This window comes from Pristiophorus japonicus, chromosome 17, assembly GCF_044704955.1.
Source record: "Pristiophorus japonicus isolate sPriJap1 chromosome 17, sPriJap1.hap1, whole genome shotgun sequence".
Classification (NCBI taxonomy): domain Eukaryota; kingdom Metazoa; phylum Chordata; class Chondrichthyes; family Pristiophoridae; genus Pristiophorus; species Pristiophorus japonicus.
In genome coordinates, this window is record NC_091993.1 from 106,866,747 (window position 1) to 106,892,609 (window position 25,863).

General features: G+C 46.4%; 1 protein-coding gene across 14 annotated transcripts in view; it reads left to right on the forward strand.

The window, feature by feature from the left end:
* Positions 1–25,863, forward strand: part of LOC139227881 (zona pellucida sperm-binding protein 3 receptor-like) — a 265,290-nt gene that overhangs the window by 166,925 nt on the left and 72,502 nt on the right. For all 14 annotated transcript variants that reach the window (XM_070858981.1, XM_070858986.1, XM_070858982.1 and 11 more), the window contains 3 exons: positions 1,490–1,666; positions 13,721–13,903; positions 21,458–21,640. In XM_070858981.1, the coding sequence (XP_070715082.1) occupies positions 1,490–1,666; positions 13,721–13,903; positions 21,458–21,640 (543 nt within the window). The remainder of the gene's footprint in view (positions 1–1,489; positions 1,667–13,720; positions 13,904–21,457; positions 21,641–25,863) is intronic.

The following is a 25,863-nucleotide window of genomic DNA, read 5'->3' on the forward strand; positions in this document are numbered from 1 at the left end:
CATCTTGTTGATCTTCAGGATGTTCAGGATTATCATCATCTTCTGCAAAATACAACAGATCAGTCAAATGGTTAGCAGGAAAGGAGAGGGCAGGATGGGTGGAATAAGTAGTCTCATGCGTAGCAGGCCAGTCAACAGGTTGATTTGAAGGGCGACGATGCATTTTCATCATTGACCCTCACTCTCGCATGTGGGCCCAGTTTGAGCAGAGCTGATTCTTTTTCTGCAGGTGCGACTCAGCAAGGCAGCAACCCTCTGTTCCAGTAGTGATAGTTGGTGCAGATTTGGCAGCCCTCCTCCTATTCTAGTTCTCTCCCTTTTGTTGTGGGTCAATTTCTGCTGCAAAGATGAAAATATAATTTTTGCCACATGGTGAGCTTCTGATGGATGGGACATATACAGATGATCACAGTAACAATTGCAATTCCATTTAAAACTCAAGATAATACTTACACTCACTACTCGACCAACGTCCTGCCATTTCTTTTTACACTGGCTTCCAGTTCTTGCGGTCTTCACCCCTGCGGAGAATTCTTCTGCAACTGGGTTCCAACATCTCCTCATTTCTTTGGGTGGAACTTTTGTGGGACCACTCTCACTGATATCCAGCTCCTGCCATCTGTCCTCAATGACAGTGACTAGTTTCTTCACCTCCTCATGCAAGAAGTTCTTCGTCCTTGTTGCACGCTCTTGCGTCATTGGTGTATTGGATTTACACTCAGGTGATCGTGAAAACACACAGTTCTCAACTTTCATGTATCTATGCAGCACTCCTTTCCACTCCCTCAGCCACCCAAAAATCACAATTCACACCTTACCTTCTAATATGGCCCACTGCTGAGGCACTGAGGATGCTCTCCCTTTAAATGGCCAATTGCCAAGGTTCCTGCCCCATTGCGCATGCGCGCACGCTTAACGCGCAGTGCGCACATGCACAAACGGTCATGCGTCCCCCTGCCGGCACTCGAGGACACGCCAGGCCCAAGCCCCGCCCCCCCTGCCGGCTGCGCTGAACAAGCGCGGCCCAAGCTCCGCCCCGCCACAGGCCCACAGGGATCCAGGAACGGCCAAATTATCCCAGTAAGTTTTCGGCGCGTTTTTTCCCCCACGAAGTCGGCTCACCACATCTAACTACGCCGCTCTAAGTGGCTGGGGAAATTTGGGGCCTATGTACTGTTAGTTACCTACCACTTGTTAGCCCAAGCCTGGATGTTGTCCAGGTATTGCTGTATGCTGGAATGTGTTAATTTATTATTGGATGAATTATGAATGGAGCTGAACACTAGAATCAAATGTGACCTTGTCCATATTAGTGATGAACCTGCTGAAGATGTTTTCTCGCTCTGTTAAGCTGGGTTTTATCAACACAGTGGAGGTAAAGATAACAAATCGTTGACAGAAGGTGGGCGGTCACTATCCCAAATGGTATATTTTTTCCCAAGTATAATATTTGTACCTACCTGAGACTAATTCGTTGCTGTCTTGACAGCTGGATGCCATCAACCCAAGATCACTCATGGAAGCATTGTTTCAAAAGTGAAAGATACATACAAGAAGCATGAAGAAATCACCTACGGTTGTGAAAAAGGTTATGAAACTGATAGCAGCAGAGTCATTCAATGTAGGGAGAATGACACATTTGTGCCTCCACCTTTCTGCAAGCGAAGTAAGTAACCATTTATTAAACCTAAACACAAATGGACCATGTTTCAAAACACTTTCTATTTGGAAATTTCACCAAAATATATGCTTGTTTTTACACCTATCTTGACGACTGCAATTTATGCCAAAATTTCATAACCATCTCGTTGGCATACGCCAGAGCATAAAAATCAGCGTAAACAGTTAGGGCCAGAGGAAAGCCTAGAATTTATGCAAGTCCATCTTCATGTATGACTATTTAAATTTTAAGCAGTTAAACTAACATTTACACACATTAGGCACAGTATATTTAAGAAAATGCAAAAGCTTCTCAGTTTTTAATGTAACTCAATTCTGAGCATCACACTTTAGGAAGGACGTAAAGGTTTTGGAGAGGGTACAGGAGATTTACTTGAATGGTTCCAAGGATGAGGGAATACAGTTACATGGATAGACTGGAGAAGCTGAGGTTGTTCTCCTTGGAGCAGAGAAGGCTAAGAAGAAATTTGATAGAGTTGTTTAAAATCATGAAGGGTTTCGATGGAGTAAATAAAGAGAAACTGTTTCCAATGGCTGAAGGGTCGATAACCAGAGGCCACAGATTTAAAATGATTGTCAAAAGAACGAGAGGGGACATGAGGAAAAACCTTTTTACACAATGAGTGATTAGGATTTGGAATGCACTGTCTGATAGGCTGGTGGATGCAGAGTCAGGAGTAGCTTTTGAAAGGGAATTGGATAAATAGTTGAAGGAGAAAAAATTGCAGGGATATGGGGACAGAGCGGGGGGTGGGATTAACTGGATTGCTCTTCGAAATCAATGGGCTGAATGGCCTTTTTCTGTGCTGTACTAATCTATGATTCTACGATGCGATAAAAATACGTTCAAAGATATCGGAAATAGAGAGCATATCTCAGTGAGGAGAAATAAAACAGTGCCATAACATACCAGAAATATTACTTTGCGTCCTGCTCTGCTTTAAATTTTGGGCTTATATTTATGGCCCATTCAGAACTGGCGTAAACACAGGAATCCTGTCTTTTAGACTTTTGCATGGGGCTGATCTGAGGTCACGACATATGCACCAGCCGCCAAAAGGAGCCCACCAGTCTAATCAAGGAAACTTCCAAGTTGCTGCAGCAGAGCTGCTTCTACTAGGCCCTCTACCTACATTGCTGCACTTTGGGAGCATTATCATCTCTTGTCTGGGCCTACCGCCACCTTCCACCCGGTACTCCCAGGGAGCAGCCATTACCGGGGTGGACGGAAGAGAAATTTGCATGTGGTAGGTGGCACGCAGGTTGGCTATCAGTGCTTCAGGCAAGGGCAGGGGGGCAAGGAAATCAAGGACAGATTGGAGAGGTGACAGCAGGCCTCATCATCCCATTTTTCTGCTATTGTCACCAAAATCCAGCGGGATAGTGAAGGAAAATGCGGCCCTGTTTTTCATAAGGTAGGACAAATTAGGGATCTCCAACACAGAAAAGTTTGAAAGTCGCTGCAGTAAGCAACAGCAGTTGATGTATCCCACCATCAATTAGCACATTCCATCAGTGTTGACTTGGGTTGCCAACTCTGGTTGGAGGCATTCCTGGAGGTTTGATCATGTGACATGCAGCCTCTTAGCATCCTCCTCACACCTCTCACTGCCACCCAGCTTAGTGTCATCTGCAAACTTGGAGATATTACACTCAATTCATTCATCTAAATCATTAATATATATTGTAAATATCTGGGATCCCAGCACTGAACCTTGCTGTACCCCACTAGTCACTACCTGCCATTCTGAAAAGGACCCGTTTATTCCCACTCTTTGCTTCCTCTCTGCCAACCAGTTCTCTATCCACGTCAATACATTACCCCCAATCCCATGTGCCTTAATTTTGCACACTAATCTCTTGTGTGGGACCTTGTCAAAAACCTTTTGAAAGTCCAAATACACCACATCCACTGGCTCTCCCTTATTCACTCTATTAGATACATCCTCAAAAAATTCTAGAAGATTTGTCAAGCATGATTTCTCTTTCATAAATTCCTGCTGACTTGGACCGATCCTGTCACTGCTTTCCAAATGCACTGCTATTACATCTTTAGTAATTGATTCCAACATTTTCCCCACTACCGATATCAGGCTAACCGGTCTATAATTCCCTGTTTTCTCTCTCCCTCCTTTTAAAAAAAAAAATTGGGGTTACATTAGCTACCTTCCAATCCATAGGAACTGATCCAGAGTCCATGGAATGTTGGAAAATGACCACCAATGCATCTACTATTTCTAGGACCACTTCCTCAAGTACTCTGGGATGCAGACTATCAGGCCCTGGGGATTTATCGGCTTTCAATCCCATCAATTTCCGTAACACAATTTCCTGACTAATAAGGATTTCCCTCAGTTCCCTCAGCTCCTCCTTCTCGCTAGACCCTCAGTCCTCTAGTATTTTCGGGAGGTTATTTGTGTCTTCCTTAGTGAAGACAAAACCAACGTGTTTGTTCAATTGGTTTGCCATTTCCTTGTTCCCCATTATGAGGTCACCTGATTCTGACTGCAAGGAACCTACATTAGTCTTCACTAATCTCTTCCTCTTCACATATCTATATCTGCAGTCAGTTTTTATGTTCCCTGCAAGCTTACTCTCATACTCTATTTTCCCCCTCCTAATTAAACCCTTTGTCCTCTGCTGAATTCTAAATTTCTACAGTCCTCAGCTTTGTTGCTTTTTCTGGCCAATTTATATGCCTCTTCCTTGGATTTAACACTATCCCTAATTTCCCTTGTTAGCCACGGTTGTGCCACCTTCCCCGTTTTATTTTAACACCAGACAGGGATGTACAATTGTTGAAGTTCATCCATGTGATCTTTAAATGTCTGCCATTGCCTATCGACTGTCAGTCCTTTAAGTATCATTCGCCAGTCTATCCTAGCAAATTCACGTCTCATACCATCGAAGTTACCTTTCTTTAAGTTCAGGGCCCTTGTTATTGTGTTTCTAACACAGATGAGACTGCACACAGGGAGGTTAAAGTAACAGTGACCTCAGTCTTTAATAAGACACTCCAGAGTGAGGAACAGGCCTTGGGGGCCGGCTTATATACAGTGCTCCCAAGGGATGCTGGGATCCCTTGGGACTTCAAGGGATGCGCTCCCTGGTGGCGGGACTTGGGAGTGCATGCTTTACAGATACACAACATCACCCCCCCCCCCCCCCCCACCAAAGTCAAAGTGAAAACTATTTGCAAGGTGAGGCAGTCAGGAGCCTTTCTTCCTCTGGTGGACCGCCTTGGTACAAATGTCTGTTCTGGTGTGTTGGCTGTGCCCTCGCTGGGCTGGCGTTTTGTTGGCCCTGCAGGGCTACTAGGTGAGCCTGGCCTTGCTGGGCTGTTGGGCATGATGGGTTCGATTTCCTGGTCCGGCGTGGTGTCATTGATCCTTTGGGTGTGTGTTGTGGGTTCGAAAAAGGTGGTGTCTGCTGTGGGTTGTTCGGGGCAGTCTGTGAACCGCAGCCTCGTTTAGTCCAGGTGCTTTCTGCAAATTTGTCCATTGTCTAGTTTGCGTACAAATACCCTACTCCCTTCTTTAGCTATCACCGTGCCCACGATCCACTTGGGACCATGTCCATAGCTTAGCACATACACAGGGTCATTCAGATCAATTTCCTGTGACACAGTGGCGCGACCATCGTTTACATTTTGTTGCTGCCGCCTGCTCTCTACCTGATCATGCAGGTTGGGGTGACCCAGCAAGAGTCTGGTTTTAAGTGTCCTTTTCATGAGTAGCTCAGCCAGGGGCACCCCTGTGAGCGAGTGGGGTCTCGTGCAGTAGCTGAGCAGTACTTGGGACAGGCGGGTTTGGAGTGAGCCTTCTGTGACTCGTTTGAGGCTCTGTTTGATGGTTTGCCTGCTCTGCCTGCCCATTGGAGGCTGGTTTAAGCGGGGCCGAGGTGACATGTTTGATCCCATTGCAGGTCATGAATTCTTTAAATTTGGCACTGGTGAAACATGGCCCATTGTCACTGACCAGTATGTCAGGCAGGCCGTGGGTGGCAAACATGGCCCTCAGGCTTTCAATGGTGGCAGTGGTGGTGCTTCCCGACATTATTTCACATTCAATCCATTTTAAAAAAGCATCCACCACCACCAGGAACATTTTACCGAGAAATGGGCCCGTATAGTCGACATGGATCCTCGACCATGATCAGGAGGGCCAGGACCACAAACTTAGTGATGCCTCTCTGGGCGCGTTGTTCAACTGAGCACACACGCTGCATTGCCGTACACAGGACTCTAAGTCAGAGTCGATAACGGGCCACCACACGTGGAATCTGGCTATCGCTTTCATCATTACTATACACGGGTGTGTGCTGTGGAGATCCGAGATGAACGTCTCCCTGGCCTTTTTGGGTAGCACTATGCGGTTACCCCACAACAGGCAGTCTGCCTGAATGGACAGCTCATCCTTTCGCCGCTGGAACGGCTTGATTAGCTCTTGCATTTCAACGGGGATGCTGGCCCAGCTCCCATGTAGTACACAGTTTTTTACTAGGGACAGCAGAGGATCTTGGCTGGTCCAAGTCCTAATCTGGCGGGCCGTGACAGGTGATTTATCATTTTCAAATGCTTCCATGACCATCAACAAGTCTGCAGGCTGCACCACCATCAACAAGTTTGCAGGCTGCGCCATTTCCACCCCCGTGGTGGGCAATGATAGCCGACTGAGAGCATCCGCACAGTTCTTGGTGCCTGGCCTGTGGCAGATGGTATAGTTATACGCTGATAGCGCGAGTGCCCACCTTTGTATGTGGGCTGAGGCATTAGTATTTATCCTCTTGTTTTCAGTGAACAGGGATCGGTTTCCAGCTCAAATTTGAGGCCAAACAGTACTGATGCATTTTCTTTACCCCGAACACACACACTAATGCCTCTTTCTCAATCATGCTGTAGGCCCTCTCAGCCTTAGATAAGCTCCTGGAGGCATAGGTAACTTCCCCGCAACGTTAGTTTGTTGTAATACACACCCGACTCCGTACGACGACGCATCACATGCTAGCACAAGTCTTTTACACGGGTTATACAATACAAGCAGCTTGTTGGAGCATAAAACAGTGACCCCAGTCTTTATTAAGACACTCCAGAGTGATAAGCCTTAGGGGCCGGCTTATATACAGTGCTCCCAAGGGATGCTGGGATCCCTTGGGACTTCAGGGGATGCGTTTCCTGGTTGCGGAACATGGGAGTGCAGATACACAACACTCGTCTCTGAATTAACTGTGGTGTCACTCTCCATCTTAATAAAGAATTCTACCATATTATGGTCACTCTTCCCCAAGGGCCCTCGCACAACAAGATTGCTAATTAATCCTCTCTCATTACACAACACCCAGTCTAGGATGGCCCGCTCTCTAGTTGGTTCCTTGACATATTGGTCTAGAAAACCATCCCTAATACACTCCAGGAAATCCTCCTCCACAGTATTGCTATGTTTGGTTAGCCCAATCTATATGTAGATTAAAGTCACCCATGATAACTGCTGCACCTTTATTGCATCGAGGACAGGTTTCTATGTTTCTATGCTGACCGCAGAACATCTGATCATGTAATTCTTGGTCACATGATGTCTGATCACATGACCTCTACAAATTTTATTGCATTTACCGTTTTGTGCCAACAGCTGTTATGCAGCAAGTGCTCAGAACCAGGAGGTGTCCCATTAGTAGGGGTAGGGGAGGCTGAGGAACCCATCCCATTTCAGAGATCACTTCTTCCCCCCACCACTCCCCATTTCAGAGATCGCACCCCCCCCATTTCAGAGATCGCTTCCCCCCATTTCAGAGACCACCTGCCGCCACCCCCCCCCCCATTTCAGAGACCCCTCAATTGCAGAGACTCCTGAGTTGCCATCCCCCGGCCAACTGAAGTCCATGCGGTTGCGGCGGCGCAGCAGGTGATGTTATGGAGCCAGAGGCTCTACATGGCGAGACACTTGGAACTCTGCAGCACCAAAGAGATTTGGGAGTCCAAGTACACAAATGATTAAAAGTTAGTAGACAGGTATAATAAGCAATCAAAAAGGCTAATGGGATGATGGTCTTGGTCCCAAGAGGGCTGGAATACAAAGGGGAAGAAGTTGTGTGTCAGATATATAGAGCTGTGGTCAGACCCCATCTAAATTATTGCATTAGATTTTGGGCATTGCACCTCAGGAAGGATATATTGACCTCCAGAGTGAAATATAGAACAAAGACAGATAAATACAGTTAATGTGCAGATCAGCCTTGTAATGGCTCGAGGGGCTGAATATCCTTCTGTCCCTAACACTTTAGCAACCAACCCTAGAACTACTGACTTTTATTATTGAGTATTATCGATATTCTAATGGTAGTGGAACCAAATGTCTCAATCACTTTTACTGAATATATCCAGATCACTGGAAAAGACATTCTGACCGAATGAGCAGAGCAAGCTGTTTGAAGTTAAAGCCAGGATGATTTTATTCAATTTGATGACAACACACATTCTTCAAAAGGAAATTACATTAACACAGAAAATAATAAATGGGAATAATCTTCTATTCTAATGCAACAACATCATTCCTAATTACAACCAGTTAACCAGTGAAAACGAATGTAGATTGGTCGCAACTCTTGGAGTGTGGTGGAGCCTAGTGGAGGGGTCGGGATCCAGAAACGGCGAGGTCCGGAGGTCTGGACCGGCAAGGTTCGGAGATCGGAAGCACAGAGAAGAGGGTGGGCGAGGCACGGAGGAGTGGAGAGGTCAGAGCCCAGAGGTGGAGCAGCATGGACAAGACCAAAGGAAGGCACAGCATGGGCCAATAGCAAGGCTATGAGGTCGTGAGGCTCACATTGCATACCATGAATTCAACGTAAAGAGAGGTCCTGTGGGAAGCAGGAAGGAAGGAGGACATTAGGAGTATAACAGCCACTGGACCAAGACCTTGCTCCGTCAAGCCCGTGTGGTGACTGGTATGCAATGGCCACCTCACGTTAAAAGAATTCATGCACAAGCATCTTCCACCATTTAAAATGAGTTCATCAGTCACCTGAGTACTCATTTTTAGTATGGAAGCAAGTCATCCTCGACCCCGAGGGACTGCCTAAGATAGTGATGTATTCCTCACTTGCAGTTGTATGTCCAGGAGTATTGCCAATGGTGAAATAATGTCACTATTTAAATATTTTTCCATATGTTGTGTGTGCATGCCGGTTTACTGTGTGATGTCTGTAACACTGTTATGCAACACTGAATGTACCCTTACACTGTACACACCTTGCCTGTACACCAGAGGGTGCTGCGGCTGGAGACCTAAGGGTTACCTGCACACTGCAGGTAACCCAGCATAAAAAGGAACACACAGCTTGTTGTCCTCACTCAGGAGCTGCAAATAAAGGACTACAGGTCTACACAGTTTAAGTATCATACCCTGCCTCATGGAGTCATTACTAAAGGTGCCCACATACGTTACACCATATATGGAGACTATGATTATAAATATGAAGACCAGATCAGCTACAGGTGAAACACTGGTTTTGAACTGGTTGGTGCTCATGCCAGTGTATGTAAAGAAGGTGGAATCTTTGTGCCATCACCACCTATCTGCCGAAAAGGTAAGGAACCACTTCTTAAACCTAATGACCGAATGAAAAGAAAAAGCTATAGGGCCAGACTTTCGGCTTCATTGTCGGCGATTTTTGTCGGCATTGCAGCTGCATTTTTGCCCAGCAAGAGTTTGCACACGCGTTTTTTACCTGGTGTTGCCCGCCGGGACCAAACCGCCCACGTGCAACACCGAGAATAACCGCCAAGGCGTAAGTTTGGGCCTCAATCGCTGACGTCCAGATCGCCGAGAGACCCACCCTGTAAAAGCTGCTTTTACAGGGCGGTAAGGGGGGGACCCTGAAAAGAAAGGTAAGTGAAAGGTTATTTAATTATTTATTTTACATTTTACCATTAAAACTGTCTTGGGAATGCGATGTATGAGTTTTTTTTTTTTAAAACACATTTTATTTAGGTTCTCCCTCTCTCCATAGGCCCAACCGCAGCCTCGGCCTAAATGTTTGCACTTACCGTCTATTCCGGTAACGACTGCCCATTTGGCTGACTTTCCACTTACCCGCCGAGAGACCATCGAGAATGAGTGTGCAACGCTGACTTTTTTTGCCGGGCGATCATTTCCATACACCTTTTCCCTAAAAATGCAAATTCTCACCCGTTTTTTTTCGCCGAGCGTTAGCAATGCTTCTCGGTGGGAAATCGGGCGTTGAGGGTCTTTATGGAAAGTCTGGCCTATATCAATTGTACACCATGGATCTGAAATTCCTGGGGGTCCATTCTGCCGGCACAAGTGGGACAGAGCGGTCCTCCCATCTCAATCCCAGCGACAGAGGCATCTGTACTGCTGGAGTGGGCTACCTGTGGCTGCAAGGGCACATCTGCAAAGCCCGTCCCAAACTCTCAGCCGAATGTCAGCGTGGAGAGGAAGCCCGAAATAAAATTATCCTCTTCACATCTGCTCCCAGTGGAGCAAGTGGGTCTCTTAGGATCCTCCAGGATCAAGCCAGCCTCGAGCAAGCTGCCTTGCGACTGATATAGTCGTGTTAATTCTTGGCGGCAGTAACCTGACAGTGGGGAGGGAAATTGAGTGTTGCACATCATGAATTTAATAGTGGGAGTGGAATTTGGTGGGATCAGCAGAATTCAGTTCCTATTCCCAGCAATTAGGCACAGTGACATTTTGCGCCTGAAATAGACTCTTGAATGTAAATAATGTTTAAGAGTGCGAGAGATGGCCATAGTTGAGGCCACAATTGCCCCCCAGGCCCACCCCCCCCACCCCCGACCAAAACAGGTCACTCCCACCCCACGTTTCGATGTCTCTACCGCAGCTGCTGTCAGGTCGCCTCTTGGGCGATATTCGGCTGGTTTTTTTTGTTTTGATCCAAAGTCGGTCATGATAGGGGTGGTGGCAACACGTGAGGGGCGGAAGTTGATGGCGGTGCGGAGTCACCGTAGCAATGTCGTTATCACAACGCCGTGTCATCACGGATCTCCCCTTCACTTGAAGGGAGAGCTTTCACGTTTTTAAAACTTAGGCCCACTGAGCCACCAGGAAGGGTTTTGGCCGGGCCAGCGGCCTGTCACCTAAGAGGGGGTGCCAGGCTGCCTGTTGGCAGCCCTCCCAAACCCGGGGGCATAATTGTCGGGCCGACGTAGCATTCGGCCGACAAAAAAACAACATGGCAGCAGCAGCGATGCATCCTCATCTTTAAGGAAAGCCGCACCTCCGCTGCAGAAGGCCACAGCCTCACTGGACCACTGGGAAAAAGCTTGTTTTAGCTCAGCAGGGCGGGCCTAAGATTTTCTGAGGGGAATGTCGCCGTTGGGGCGTTCAATCGGCGATGCGCACAGTGATGACGCGTTTACCATGGATCGGCAGCAGTGGAGCGGTAAGGGGGGAATTGGAGCACCGCCGGGAAAACCAGGGAGAGCAATTGGGCTATCAGCGACCATTCCACAAAATGTTGATGGCTGCTGCTTTTCGGGGGTGACGGACAATTTCGGCCCCCACCTGTTCTCAGTTCCTAGGCTATATCTGAAATCCAAAGATGCTTAAAAAGACAGTTCCCAACTCAGATTGTGAGTGAGCAATTGACTTCTGAGCAGTTAGGAGAACAAAATGTAAAGGTTTATTGTTGTGATAGGCAAGAACTTCATCCAGGAGCTTTTTATAAGATCTGGGCATAGAAATTGTCCTCCTTAGCACCTTCCATATTGCGTCCGGGGGGCGATAATGCGATATTAACGATTTTCTGGCTGGGCGCAGCGAGATGAATGACTCCTGCTAACTTGGACAAGAGGATTGCGGCAGCGTTAACACCTTGCGCCACGATCTGCGCCCGGATCGTGACGTCATCACCCTGTGCATTGCTGTGGTAGCGCCCCGGACCCGAACTTTGGTTCCGCCCCCTGCAGCATCACCGGGCGAAAACACCGACAGCTGTAGGAGGCGTTGATCAGGACGCCAGGTGCTTCAGGGGCGAAAGTAAAAGGGGAGGTGGCCGAAGTAAGTGAATAAATTGTTCAAATGATTATTTAAAATTTTTTCCATTCCTCTTCAGCCGCGGTCGATCAGCCCGGCACTCTGCTGGAGTGCATGGGGAGGATCTGGCCGGATCGCGGCTGCTGTCGGGGACCGGCTCACTGGTCGCAATGCAGAGCCTATAGTGATGGCCCTTCCCTTTAAGGGAGTGAAGGAGTCTCTGAATGCAGCAGCACACCAACCGCCCGCCTGCATCCTTTAGCGCTCCAGGAAGGAAGTGGAGCGCTAAATTAATAGCTTGATTTAGCATTCCATTAACTCCTAAAGCACTAACACCGAATTTAACACAAAGCTGAAAAACATTAGTGCCTGCCGCTAATTTTTCCGGCTTTCAAATGTTAACGCCCCAAATTGGATGCAGCCGAATTTCCCCCCCTGGGAGTTACAAGTCCTAGCAATTTGCAGATTTACTGCACGCCGTTAAAGCCCGTCTCAGGACATAAAATGGTGGCTGCCTCGCTTCCGCCCACCTGCGGCATGAAACTCAGCGGCCGCCATTTTGGTAAGCGCCATAGTGCTGCCGCTGCCAAGAATGGAGAGCATCATCTCCTCCAATATGGTGAGGCGAAGCTAGGAATGGCAGGTGTACAGATTGTTGGTAGGTGCGTGATTGGGGGGAGAGGCAGGGTTCATGCATCCAGCAATGTGTGAGGCTAGTTGTACAGTTGGTAGGAAACGGCTTTTGAAGATGAATTCACTGACCCTGACCACTCAACTTCGGTCATGAAGCTTCTTTGGGCACAGGAGACAGGTCGTGGAGGTGACACTGCTGGCAGTAATGCTCTGGTCCAATTGCATGGTCTCCTGGCCTCTGTGGATAGAGGACCTCTCTTGCAGTGTTGACCCCTGCAGAAAGTTGGAGTGCTGCATGCCCTTTCCCTGTCTTATTGAAACATTTGTTGTAGTGCTGAAGCACTTTTACCATTTATTTAGGTGCAGAAGGCAGTTCGACTCTAACAGCTGAAGACTGCAATTTGTGAATTCTTTTTATTTTTTTTGCAGAAGGCAATAGAGTTCTGAGGGCTAAAAGCTGACTATTTTTAAATAATTTTTATTTTTTCATTTTAGAAGGCAGTGCCCCTATAAGGGACCAACACTGCTTTCTAAAATGACAGCCTTGCTTTAAGACAATGTAGTTCTTGTTTCGGGGACACGAAATTGGGCCTCCTGTTGAGAGTATTATCGGAAAACCAAATTTGCATGTAGGTTTAGCGCAGCACTAATTTAAATTAGCAGGCAACACCAAAATAATTGCCTGAACAATGATTTTGACTGGCCGTTAACAGCAGCCCACGGTGACACTGGCAGGTTTCCGGCCTACTGCAGTTTCTAGGCCTCAGAGTTCTCTACTCTCGTTATTCCCCTTAGTGTAATAGGTGTCCCATTTGGAATCCCATAGCACATGTGCTACTTGTAGAAGAACCAGGAAGAATTTTTGGATGACAAAATCAAAGCAAAAGAAAATTCAACCCTAATTTTTAAGGTAAGGCAAATTAGGGATCTGCGGAGGGTCTCGCAAACTGAAGAGTTTGAAAGTCGCTGCTCTAAGCAACAGTGTTTAGTGTATCCTACAATCAATCAGCCCATCCCATCAGTGTTTACACATGGTTCATATTTCTTTATTCATTATACTTTCTATACAATTGTGGAAATTCGTCAAATTAGCAACCAATTGTGAGTTTTGCTGATGAGTATTATCTGTATTCTGCGGGCTGAGGATTTCAACACATCAACCATTTTCCAGCTCGCTATGGAAATGACATTCTGATAGAATGAGGAGAGCAAGATATTTGAAGTCAAAGCCAGGGTGATTTCATTCAATTTGTTGGTAATACACGTTCTTCAAAATGTTTTTACATTGACTCTGGAAAAAAATAAAGTGGAATAATCTTCCATTCTAATGTAACAACATCCTTGCTAAGTACAACCAGTTACCCAGTGAAAACTGACTTATTCCTCTCTTGCAGTTGTTTGTCCTCGACCCGAGAATATTGCCAATGGTAGAATAACGTCACAATGGAAAAATCCTTACAACTATGGAGACTGGATCTATTTCACGTGCAACTCTGGTTTTGTACCGGTTGGTGTTCATAGCCGTCGATGTGGAGAAGGTGGCAAATTTGTGCCGTCTCCACCAAGCTGTGAAAGAGGTAAGGAACCACTACTTAAACCTAATGACAGAATGAAAAGATAAAGCTGTAACAATTTTACACCATGGACCTGAACTTCCTGGGGATCCACTCTGCCGGTACAAGTGGGACAGAGCGGTTCTCCCATCTCAATCCCAGTGACAGAGGCATCTGTACTGCTGGAGTGGGCTACCTGTGGCTGCAAGGGCACATCTGCAAAGCCCGTCCCTAACCCTCAGCTGAATGTCAGTGTGGAGAGGAAGCCTGAAATAAAATTATCCTCTTCACATCTGCTCCCAGTGGAGCAAGTGGGTCTCTTGGGATCCTCCAGGATCAAGCCAGCCTCGAGCAAGCTGGCATGCGACTGAGATAGTTCTGTTAATTCTTGGGGACAGTAAGCTGACAGTGGGGAGGGAAATTGAGTGTTGCACATTTCAGAGGCATTGCACAATGAATTTAATAGTGCGAGCAGAATTTTGGTGGGTGCAGCAGAATTCAGTTTCTATTTCCAGTTCATTCGGAGAGGTAAAAACCACAGAGACATCTTGCGCCTGAAATAGACAATTGGATGTAAATGATGCTTTAGAGTGCGACAGATGGCCTCAGTTTGGCCTCCACGTCTATTTCCTCTCCTAATGCTGGTCGCAGGCCAGGCAATAATTGTGCTAAAAAAACTGGTGTTCTCATTTGCTAGGCTATATCTGATACCCAAAAATGCTTTAAAAAACAGCCACCAACTTAGGGAGAAAGAAATCTGGGAAAATTCCTCTCCGACCCATCCAGGTGATCGAAACTAGTCCACGAGATCACCCTGGCCACATTCAATTCCTTGCAGTACTTGCCATTAAGACTGCGTCGGCGAACAAAAGGTCATCCAGTCTAATCCCAATTACCAGCTCTCGGTCTGTAACACTGCAGGTTATGGCACTTTAAGTGCCCATCCAACCATCTCTTAAAAGTGGTGAGGGTTTCTGCACCCACCACTCTTCCAGGCAGCGAGTTCCAGATTCCCACAACCCTCTGCATAAGGAAGCACACCCCTCAAATCCCCTCTAAGCCTTCCACCATTCACCTTAAAACTATGCCCCCTCGTAATAGACCCCTCCACCAATAGAAATAGGCCCTTACTATCCACTATGTTCAGGCCCCTCCAATATTTTGTACACCTCAATGAGGTCTCTCAATCTCTTCTCTTCCAATGAGAACAAACCCAGCCCATCCAATCTGTCCTCATAACTAAGATTCTCCATTCCAGGCAGCATCCTAGTAAATCTCCTCTGCACCCTCTCTAGTGCAATCACGTCCTTCCTATAATACGGTGACCAGAACTGCACGCAGTACTCCAGCTGTGGCCTAACCAAAGTATTATACAAATAATGCATAACCTCCCTGCTCTTATATTCTATGCCTCGGCCAATAAAGGCATGCATTCCGTATGCCTTCTTAACCATGTTATCCACCTGGCCTGCTACTTTCAGGGATCTGTGGACAAGCACTCCAGGGTCCCTTTGTTCTTCTACACTATTAATTGGCCTACTACTTAATTAGCCCTCCCAAAGTGCATCACCTCACACACTTCTCTGAACTAAATTCCATTTGCCATTGCTCTGCCCACCTGACCAGTAGATTGATATCCTCCTGCAGCCCATGACTTTCTTCTTCATTATCAACCACACAGCCAATTTTAGTCTCGTCTGCAAACTTATTAATTGTGCTCCCTATATTCAAATCTAAATCGGTGATACATACCACAAAAAGCAAGGGACCCAGCACTGAGCCCTGCGGAATCCCACTGGGAACATCCTTCCAGTCACAAAAACATCCATCAACCATTACCCTTTGCTTCCTACCTCCAAGCCAATTTTGGATTCAACTTGCCACTTTGCCCTGGATCCCATGGGCTTTAATCTTCTTGATCAGTCTACCATGTGGGACCTTATCAAAAGCTTTGCTAAAGTTCATATATACTACATCGTATGCACTACCCTCATCGACCCTCTTGGTTACCTCCTCAAAAAATTCACACAGGTTAGTCAAACACGATCTTCCTTTAACAAATCCGTGCTGCCTGTCCCTAATTAATCCTTGCCTTTCCAAATGTAGATTTATCCTGTCTTTCAGGATTTTTTCCAATAATTTCCCCACCACTGAGGTTAGGTTGACAGGCCTGTAATTACTCGGCTTATCCCTTTCTCCTTTCTGAAACAAGGGTACTACATTAGCAGTCCTGCAATCCTCCGGCACCATGCCCATATCCAAAGAGGACTGGAAAATGATGGTCAAGTCCTCTGCTATTTACTCTCTTACTTCGCTCAACAGCCTGGGAGCTGCATTTCATCCAGACCTGGGGACTTATCTACTTTCAAAGCTGCTAAAGCCCTTAATACTTCTCCTCTCACTATATTTATTTCATCCAGAATATCACACTCTTCCTCAATAGCAGTATCTGCATTGCCCCGTTCCTTTGTGAAAACACATGCAAAGTATTCGTTAAGAACCTTATCAACATTATTTGCCTCCACACAAAGATTACCCTCATGGTCTCTAATAGGCCCTACCCTTTCTTTAATTACCCTTTTACTCTTAATATATTTATAGAACATCTTAGGGTTTTCCTTAATTTTACTAGCCAAGAATTTCTCATGCTCTCTCTTAGCATTCCTAATATCCTTTTTAATTTTGCCTCTTAACTTTCTATATCACGCTAAAGATTCTATCGTATTTAGCCGTTGGTATATGACATAAGCTTCCCTTTTTTTCTTTATCCTCCCCTGTAAGTCCCAACCTTTTTCTTTAAGGGCACATGTTTGGCCAGCGCCTTCCGGATCACCTCCTTGAATGCCTTCCACTGTTCCGACACTGATTTACCCACAGGTAGCCGTTTCCAGTCCACTATGGTCAAATCACTCCTTAACTTAGCAAAATTAGCTATTCCCCAATTTGGGACTTTTGTTCCAGGCCTATCCTTACCCTTATCCATAACCAACTTGAATCTGACTGAATTATGGTCACTAGCACCCAAGTGCTCTCCCACTAATACCCCTTCAACCTGTCCAGCTACATTCCCCAAAACTAAATCCAAGACCGCCCCCTCTCATGTTGGGCTAACTACATACTGATTAAAATATTTTTTTGAATGCATTTCAAGAATTCTGCATCCTCTATACCCTTCACACTATATTTGTCCCAATCAATATTTGGATAGTTAAAATCCCCTACTATTACTATCCCAAGGTTTTTGGACTTCACAGCAATTTGCCTACATATTTGCTCCTGTATTTCCCTCCCACTGTTTGGGGGTCTATAATACACGGCCAGCAGTGTGATCGCCCCTTTTTTATTTTTCAATTCGACCCATATGGCCTCATTTGATGATCCCTCTAACATATCATCCCTCCTCACTGCTGTAATTGTTTCTTTAATCAGTACCGCGACAACGCCCCCTTCATTTTTACGCCCCTCTCTATCTTGTCATAAATCCTATAACCAAGAATATTGATCTGCCAAACCTGCCCCTCTTTAAGTCATGTTTCTGTAATGGCTATAATTTCATACTCCCAAGTGTCTACCTGTGCTCTTAGCTCATCCGCCTTATTCGCTATACTCCTTGCATTAAAATATATAACATTTAGCACAGGAAGAACTACTTGCTTACTACTTACTAAGCCTTGTTTTCTCTAACAGATTCACTTTCTAGATTCTTGCTTTCCAATTTCTGCTTTACTTCCTTTCCTCTTGAATTTCTTCTCAGCTTCCTATCCCCCTGCCAAGCTAGTTTAAACTCTCCCCAACTGCACTAGCAAAACTCCCCATGAGGATATTGGTCCCGGCGCTGTGGAGGTGCAACCCGTCTGGTTTGTACAGGTCCCATCTCCCCCAGAAGTGGTCCCAATGCCTCAAGAATTTAAAGCCTCCCTCCTGGACCAATTTTCCAGCCACGTGTTCATTCTATCCTTCTATTCTTGTACTTATTAGCACGTGGCACCGGTAGTAACCCGGAGATTACTACCTTTGAGGTCCTACCCTTTAATTTTTTTCCTAGCTCCCTGAATTCTGCCTATAGGACCTCATCTCCCTTTTTACCTAGGCCGTTGGTCCCGATATGGACCACGACCCTCAGCGCACCCCTACTCCCCCGAGAATGCCCTGTGTCCGCTCTGTGACGTCCTTGACCCTGGCACCAGGGAGGCACAAAACCATTCGGGAGTCACGTCCAGGGCCGCAGAAACGCCTGTCTGTTCCCATAACTATAGAATCCCCTATCACTAGAGCTCCTTCATTCTTCGTCCCTCCTCCCTGTGCAGCTGAGCCACCCGTGGTGCCTTGGAATTGGTTCTGGCGGCACTCCCCAGAGGCACCATCATCCGTACCGATACTCAAAAGTGAATATGGGTTTGAAAGCGAGATGAGCTCACGGGGGGGACTCCTGCACTACCTGCCTAGCATTCTTACTACGTCTGGTGGTCACTCACTTCCCCTCTACCTACACGCCTTTAAGCTGCGGGGTGATCACCTCCTGAAACGTGCTATCCACGTAGCTCTCAGCCTCGCGGATGCACCATATTGACTCCACCCGCTGCTCCAGCTCCGAAATGCGGAGCTCGAGTAGTTGAAGCTGGAGACACCTCCTGCACACATGGTTGTCGAGGCTGCATGAAGCGTCCAAGACTTCCCACATGCCGCAGGATGTGCACTCCACAGGACTGAGTTGCCCTGCCATCCCTCTAGTTAGACTTATCTAGTTTAAAATGTAATTAAAAAGAAATAGAGAAAAGAGAGGTACTTGCCAACACGCCTCGCCGACCTCTGCGGCCCCCCGGACACGCCGGCCTCCACCGGAACTCGGCCTTCGCCGCAACTCTGAGATTGCCTTTCTCTTTAAGGGAGGGAAGGAACCTCCGAACGTGGCAGCGCTGCACACCTACCACCCGCCTGCGTCCTTTAGCGCTCCAGGAAGGAAGTGGAGTGCTAAATCACGCGCTTGATTTAGCGCTCCACTTCCTTCCTGGAGCACTAACACCGAATTTACAGAAAGCTGAAAAACATTAGTGCCTGCCGCTAATTTTTCCAGCTTTCAAAAGTTAATGCCCCAAATTGGGCGCTGGCATATTTCTCCCGCTGGGAGTTACAAGTCCTAGAAATTCGCAGATTTACTGCACGCCATTAAGGCCACTTTCGGGACATAAAATGGCGGCTGCCTCACTTCCACTTACCTGCAACATGAAACTCGGTGGCCGCCATTTTGGTAAGCACCATAGCGCTGCCGTTGACAGTGCTCGCCCATGAAATTTAAACCAGCAGAGCGGGACGTCAGTCAACATGCCATGCAGCCTTGACGCCGCGTCTGCAAACTTCGACCTTTTTGCTGAGTTTACTGCCAGGTTCTAAGCACACTCAGAAAAATGTGCATGAAGCAGCCGTACAGAGGCGCTGTCTGTGCTCCTTAAAGCGACACACATATCTTTCAGGTAAGTTTGGATTTACGCTTCTGGATTGCTTTTTTTTCTATTTTATTGAAGTAGTGGCTTGGTGCAATACATGTTAAAAGTTTTAAATTGTGCAGGGAATGCTTGTGGATGCTTGCAAGGCTTTGGATGGTCAACAAGGCTAAAATAAAAGCCACCGCAAAGCTAACTTTCTAATCCAGCTTAATACATTTATCCATCCAATATGACAGCAAGCAACCAACTAATCACCCTTGTGCATTCCATTAGTGACTGTCTTGTATGCGCCTCTGCCTAACCTAGTGATGTCACACAGTGCTACCCCCAGTGGCTGCAGCATGGTTGGTGGAAGGCTGCTGACTTTCAGCGGGGGACACTGCAGTTGGCCTTGCAGTGCGTTCTCGAGGGCTGGTGGCTGGAAGTGTCAGATCATGTGATCCTCCTCCTGCTCCCCGTCCTCCTTCCTCTCTCCTCCTCTCCTCCTTCCACACTCCTTCCTTGTCCCTCTTTCCTCCTCCTTTCTTCAAATGATGGTAGCATGAGGGAAGGGCAGGAAAGCAAGATGTGCTGTCTTACACCATGCGCACCTTGTAAATCAGAAGCTATTGTGGAATGGCCGACCATGGCCAAGGACTCAGCCATTCCCCTGCCAAGCATGGCGAGCGTCAACTCCTCCAATATGGTGAGGCAAAGCTAGGAATGGTAGGTGTTTGGGACAAATTGTTGGTAGGTGCTTGAGTTGGGAGGGCGGTGGGGGGGTGGGTACAGTCATGCATTGAGCAGTGTGCGAGGCTAGATGTACAGTTGGTAGGAAACGGCTTTTGAAGATGAATTCACTGACCCTGACCTTCGGTCATGAAGTTTCTTTGGGCACAGGAGACCGGTTGTGGAGGTGACACTGCTGGCAGTAATGGCTCTGGTGATCTGGTCCCACTGGATGGCCTCCTGGCCTCTGTGGGTAGAGGACCTCTCTTGCAGTGTTCCTCTCCTGCAGAAAGCTGGAGTGCTGCATGCAAATCCCTGGATGCCCCTTCCCTGGCTTGTTGAACCATTTGTGGTAGTGCTGAAGCACTTTTACCATTTAGTTAGGTGCTGAAGTCAATTCTGCCTTAACAGCTGAAGACTGTAATTTGGGAATTATTTTCATTGTTTTTTTTTACAGAAGGCAGTTGAGTTCTGAGGGCTAAAAGCTGACTATTTTTAAATGATTTTTGTTTTTTCATTTTGGAAGGCAGTGCCCCTTTAAGGGACCAACACTGCTTTCTGAAATTTCAGCATTGCTTTAAGACAATGCAGTTCTTGTTTCAGGGACACGAAATTGGGCCTCCTGTTGAGAGTAGTGTCGGAAAACCAGATTTGCTTGTAGGTTTAGCGCTGCACTAATTTAAATTAGCAGGCAACACCAAAATAATTGCTTACTCAATGATTTTGAGTCAACAGCAGCCCACGGTGGCACTGGTAGGTTTCCGGCCTACTGCAGTTTCTAGGCCCCAGAGTTCTCTACTCTCGTTATTATCCTTGGTATAATAGGTGTCCCATTGGGTGTCCCATAGCACATGTGCTACTTGTAGAAGGACCAGGAAGAACTTTTGGATGACAAAATTAATGCAAAAGAAAATTCAGCCCTAATTTTTAAGGAAAGGCAAATTAGGGATCTGCGGAAGGTCTCGCACACTGAAAAGTTTGAAAGTCGCTCCTCTAAGCAAACAGTGTTTAGTGTATCCTACAATCAATCAGCCCGTCCCATCAGTATTTACATATGGTTCATAATTCTTTATTCATTATACTTTCTATAGAATCATGGAAAATCGTTGAATTAGCAACCAATTGTGATTTTTGCTGATGATTATTATCTGTATTCTGCTGGTTGATGATTTCAATACCTCAACCATTTTTATGGAATATGTCCAGGTCGCTGTGGAAAATACATTCTGATAGAATGAGGAGAGCAAGATGTTTGAAGTTAAAGCCAGGGTGATTTCATTCAATTTGTTGGTAACACATGTTCTTCGAAATGTTTTTACACTGACTGAAAAAAATAAAGTGGAATAATCTTCCATTCTAATGTAACAACATCCTTGCTAAGTACAACCAGTTACCCAGTGAAAACTGACTTATTCCTCTCTTGCAGTTGTTTGTCCTCGACCCGAGAATATTGCCAATGGTAGAATAACGTCACAATGGAAAAATCCTTACAACTATGGAGACTTGATCTATTTCACGTGCAACTCTGGTTTTGTACCTGTTGGTGTTCATAGCCGTCGATGTGGAGAAGGTGGCAAATTTGTGCCGTCTCCACCAAGCTGTGAAAGAGGTAAGGAACCACTACTTAAACCTAATGACAATGAAAAGATAAAGCTGTAACAATTTTACACCATGGACCTGAACTTCCTGGGGATCCACTCTGTCGGCACAAGTGGGACAGAGCGATCCTCCCATCTCAATCCCAGTGACAGAGGCATCTGTTCTGCTGGAGTGGGCTACCTGTGGCTGCAAGGGCACATCTGCAAAGCCCGTCCCTAACCCTCAGCTGAATGTCAGTGTGGAGAGGAAGCCTGAAATAAAATTATCCTCTTCACATCTGCTCCCAGTGGAGCAAGTGGGTCTGTTGGGATCCTCCAGGATCAAGCCAGCCTCGAGCAAGCTGCCATGCGACTGAGATAGTTCTGTTAATTCTTGGGGACAGTAAGCTGACGGTGGGGAGGGAAATTGAGTGTTGCACATTTCAGAGGCATTGCACAATGAATTTAATAGTGCGAGCAGAATTTTGGTGGGTGCAGCAGAATTCAGTTTCTATTTCCAGTTCATTTGGAGAGGTAAAAACCACAGAGACATCTTGCGCCTGAAATAGACAATTGGATGTAAATGATGTTTTAGAGTGAGAGAGATGGCCTCAGTTTAGCCTCCACGTCTATTTCCTCTCCTAATGCTGGTCGCAGGCCAGGCAATAATTGTGCAAATAGATGTTAACAAATATGATGTGATTGGGATTACGGAGACGTGGCTCCAGGATGAGCAGGGCTGGGAACTCAACATCCAGGGGTATTCAACATTCAGGAAGGATAGAATAAAAGGAAAAGGAGGTGGGGTAGCATTGCTGGTTAAGGAGGAGATTAAGGCAATAGTTAGGAAGGACATTAGCTTGGATGATGTGGAATCTATATGGGTAGAGCTGCAGAACACCAAAGGGCAAAAAACGTTAGTGGGAGTTGTGTACAGACCTCCAAACAGTAGTAGTGATGTTGGGGAGGGCATCAAACAGGAAATTAGGGGTGCGTGCAATAAAGGTGCAGCAGTTATAATGGGTGACTTTAATATGCACATTGATTGGGCTAACCAAACTGGAAGCAATACGGTGGAGGAGGATTTTCTGGAGTGCATAAGGGATGGTTTTTTAGACCAATATGTCGAGGAACCAACTAGGGGGGAGGCCATCTTAGACTGGGTGTTATGTAATGAGAATGGATTAATTAGCAATCTCTCTGTGCGAGGTCCCTTGGGGAAGAGTGACCATAATATGGTGGAATTCTGCATTAGGATGGAGAATGAAACAGTTAATTCAGAGACCATGGTCCAGAACTTAAAGAAGGCTAACTTTGAAGGTATGAGGCGTGAATTGGCTGAGATGGATTGGCGAATGATACTTAAGGGGTTGACTGTGGATGGGCAATGGCAGACATTTAGAGACCGCATGGATGAACTACAACAATTGTACATTCCTGTCTGGCATAGAAATAAAAAAAGGGAAGGTGGCTCAACCGTGGCTATCAAAGGAAATCAGGGATAGTATTAAAGCCAAGGAAGTGGCATACAAATTGGCCAGAAATAGCAGCGAACCTGGGGACTGGGAGAAATTTAGAACTCAGCAGAGGAGGACAAAGGGTTTGATTAGGGCAGGGAAAATGGAGTATGAGAAGAAGCTTGCAGGGAACATTAAGACGGATTGCAAAAGTTTCTATAGATATGTAAAGAGAAAAAGGTTAGTAAAGACAAATGTAGGTCCCCTGCAGTCAGAATCAGGGGAAGTCATAACGGGGAACAAAGAAATGGCGGACCAATTGAACAAGTACTTTGGTTCGGTATTCACGAAGGAGGACACGAACAACCTTCCGGTTATAAAAGGGGTCGGGGGGTCTAGTAAGGAGGAGGAACTGAGGGAAATCCTTATTAGCCGGGAAATTGTGTTGGGGAAATTGATGGGATTGAAGGCCGATAAATCCCCAGGGCCTGATGGACTGCATCCCAGAGTACTTAAGGAGGTGGCCTTGGAAATAGTGGATGCGTTGACAGTCATTTTCCAACATTCCATTGACTCTGGATCAGTTCCTATGGAGTGGAGGGTAGCCAATGTAACCCCACTTTTTAAAAAAGGAGGGAGAGAGAAAACAGGGAATTATAGACCGGTCAGCCTGACATCGGTAGTGGGTAAAATGATGGAATCAATTATTAAGGATGTCATAGCAGTGCATTTGGAAAGAGGTGACATGATAGGTCCAAGTCAGCATGGATTTGTGAAAGGGAAATCATGCTTGACAAATCTTCTGGAATTTTTTGAGGATGTTTCCAGTAGAGTGGATAAGGGAGAACCAGTTGATGTGGTATATTTGGACTTTCAGAAGGCGTTCGACAAGGTTCCACACAAGAGATTGATGTGCAAAGTTAGAGCACATGGGATTGGGGGTAGTGTACTGACATGGATTGAGAACTGGTTGTCAGACAGGAAGCAAAGAGTAGGAGTAAATGGGTACTTTTCAGAATGGCAGGCAGTGACTAGTGGGGTACCGCAAGGTTCTGTGCTGGTGCCCCAGCTGTTTACACTGTACATTAATGATTTAGATGAGGGGATTAAATGTAGTATCTCCAAATTTGCGGATGACACTAAGTTGGGTGGCAGTGTGAGCTGCGAGGAGGATGCTGTGAGGCTGCAGAGCGACTTGGATAGGTTAGGTGAGTGGGCAAATGCATGGCAGATGAAGTATAATGTGGATAAATGTGAGGTTATCCACTTTGGTGGTAAAAACAGAGAGACAGACTATTATCTGAATGGTGACAGATTAGGAAAAGGGGAGGTGCAAAGAGACCTGGGTGTCATGGTACATCAGTCATTGAAGGTTGGCATGCAGGTGCAGCAGGCGGTTAAGAAAGCAAATGGCATGTTGGCCTTCATAGCAAGGGGATTTGAGTACAGGGGCAGGGAGGTGTTGCTACAGTTGTACAGGGCATTGGTGAGGCCACACCTGGAGTATTGTGTACAGTTTTGGTCTCCTCACCTGAGGAAGGACATTCTTGCTATTGAGGGAGTGCAGCGAAGGTTCACCAGACTGATTCCCGGGATGGCGGGACTGACCTATCAAGAAAGACTGGATCAACTGGGCTTGTATTCACTGGAGTTCAGAAGAATGAGAGGGGACCTCATAGAAACATATAAAATTCTGACAGGGTTAGACAGGTTAGATGCAGGAAGAATGTTCCCAATGTTGGGGAAGTCCAGAACCAGGGGTCACAGTCTAAGGATAAGGGGTAAGCCATTTAGGACCGAGATGCGGAGGAACTTCTTCACCCAGAGAGTGGTGAACCTGTGGAATTCTCTACCACAGAAAGTTGTTGAGGCCAATTCACTAAATATATTCAAAAAGGAGTTAGATGAGGTCCTTACTGCTAGGGGGATCAAGGGGTATGGCGAGAAAGCAGGAATGGGGTACTGAAGTTGAATGTTCAGCCATGAACTCATTGAATGGCGGTGCAGGCTAGAAGGGCCGAATGGCCTACTCCTGCACCTATTTTCTATGTTTCTATGTTTCTATGTGCTAAAAAAACTGGTGTTCTCATTTGCTAGGCTGTATCTGATACCCAAAAATGCTTAAAAAAACAGCCACCAACTTAGGGAGAAGAAATCTGGGAAAATTCCTCTCCGACCCATCCAGGTGATCGAAACTAGTCCACGAGATCACCCTGGCCACATTCAATTCCTTGCAGTACTTGCCATTAATACTGCGTCGGCGAACAAAAGTTCATCCAGTCTAATCCCAATTACCAGCTCTCGGTCCGTAACACTGCAGGTTATGGCACTTTAAGTGCCCATCCAACCATCTCTTAAAAGTGGTGAGGATTTCTGCACCCACCACTCTTCCAGGCAGCGAGTTCCAGATCCCCACAACCCTCTGCATAAGGAAGCACACCCCTCAAATCCCCTCTAAGCCTTCTACCATCCACCTTAAAACTATGCCCCCTCATAATAGACCCCTCCACCAATAGAAATAGGCTCTTACTATCCACTATGTCCAGGCCCCTCCAATATTTTGTACACCTCAATGAGGTCTGCTCTCAATCTCTTCTCTTCCAATGAGAACAAACCCAGCCCATCCAATCTGTCCTCATAACTAAGATTCTCCATTACAGGCAGCATCCTAGTAAATCTCCTCTGCACCCTCTCTAGTGCAATCACATCCTTCCTATAATACGGTGACCAGAACTGCACGCAGTACTCCAGCTGTGGCATAACCAAAGTATTATACAATTTAAGCATAACCTCCATGC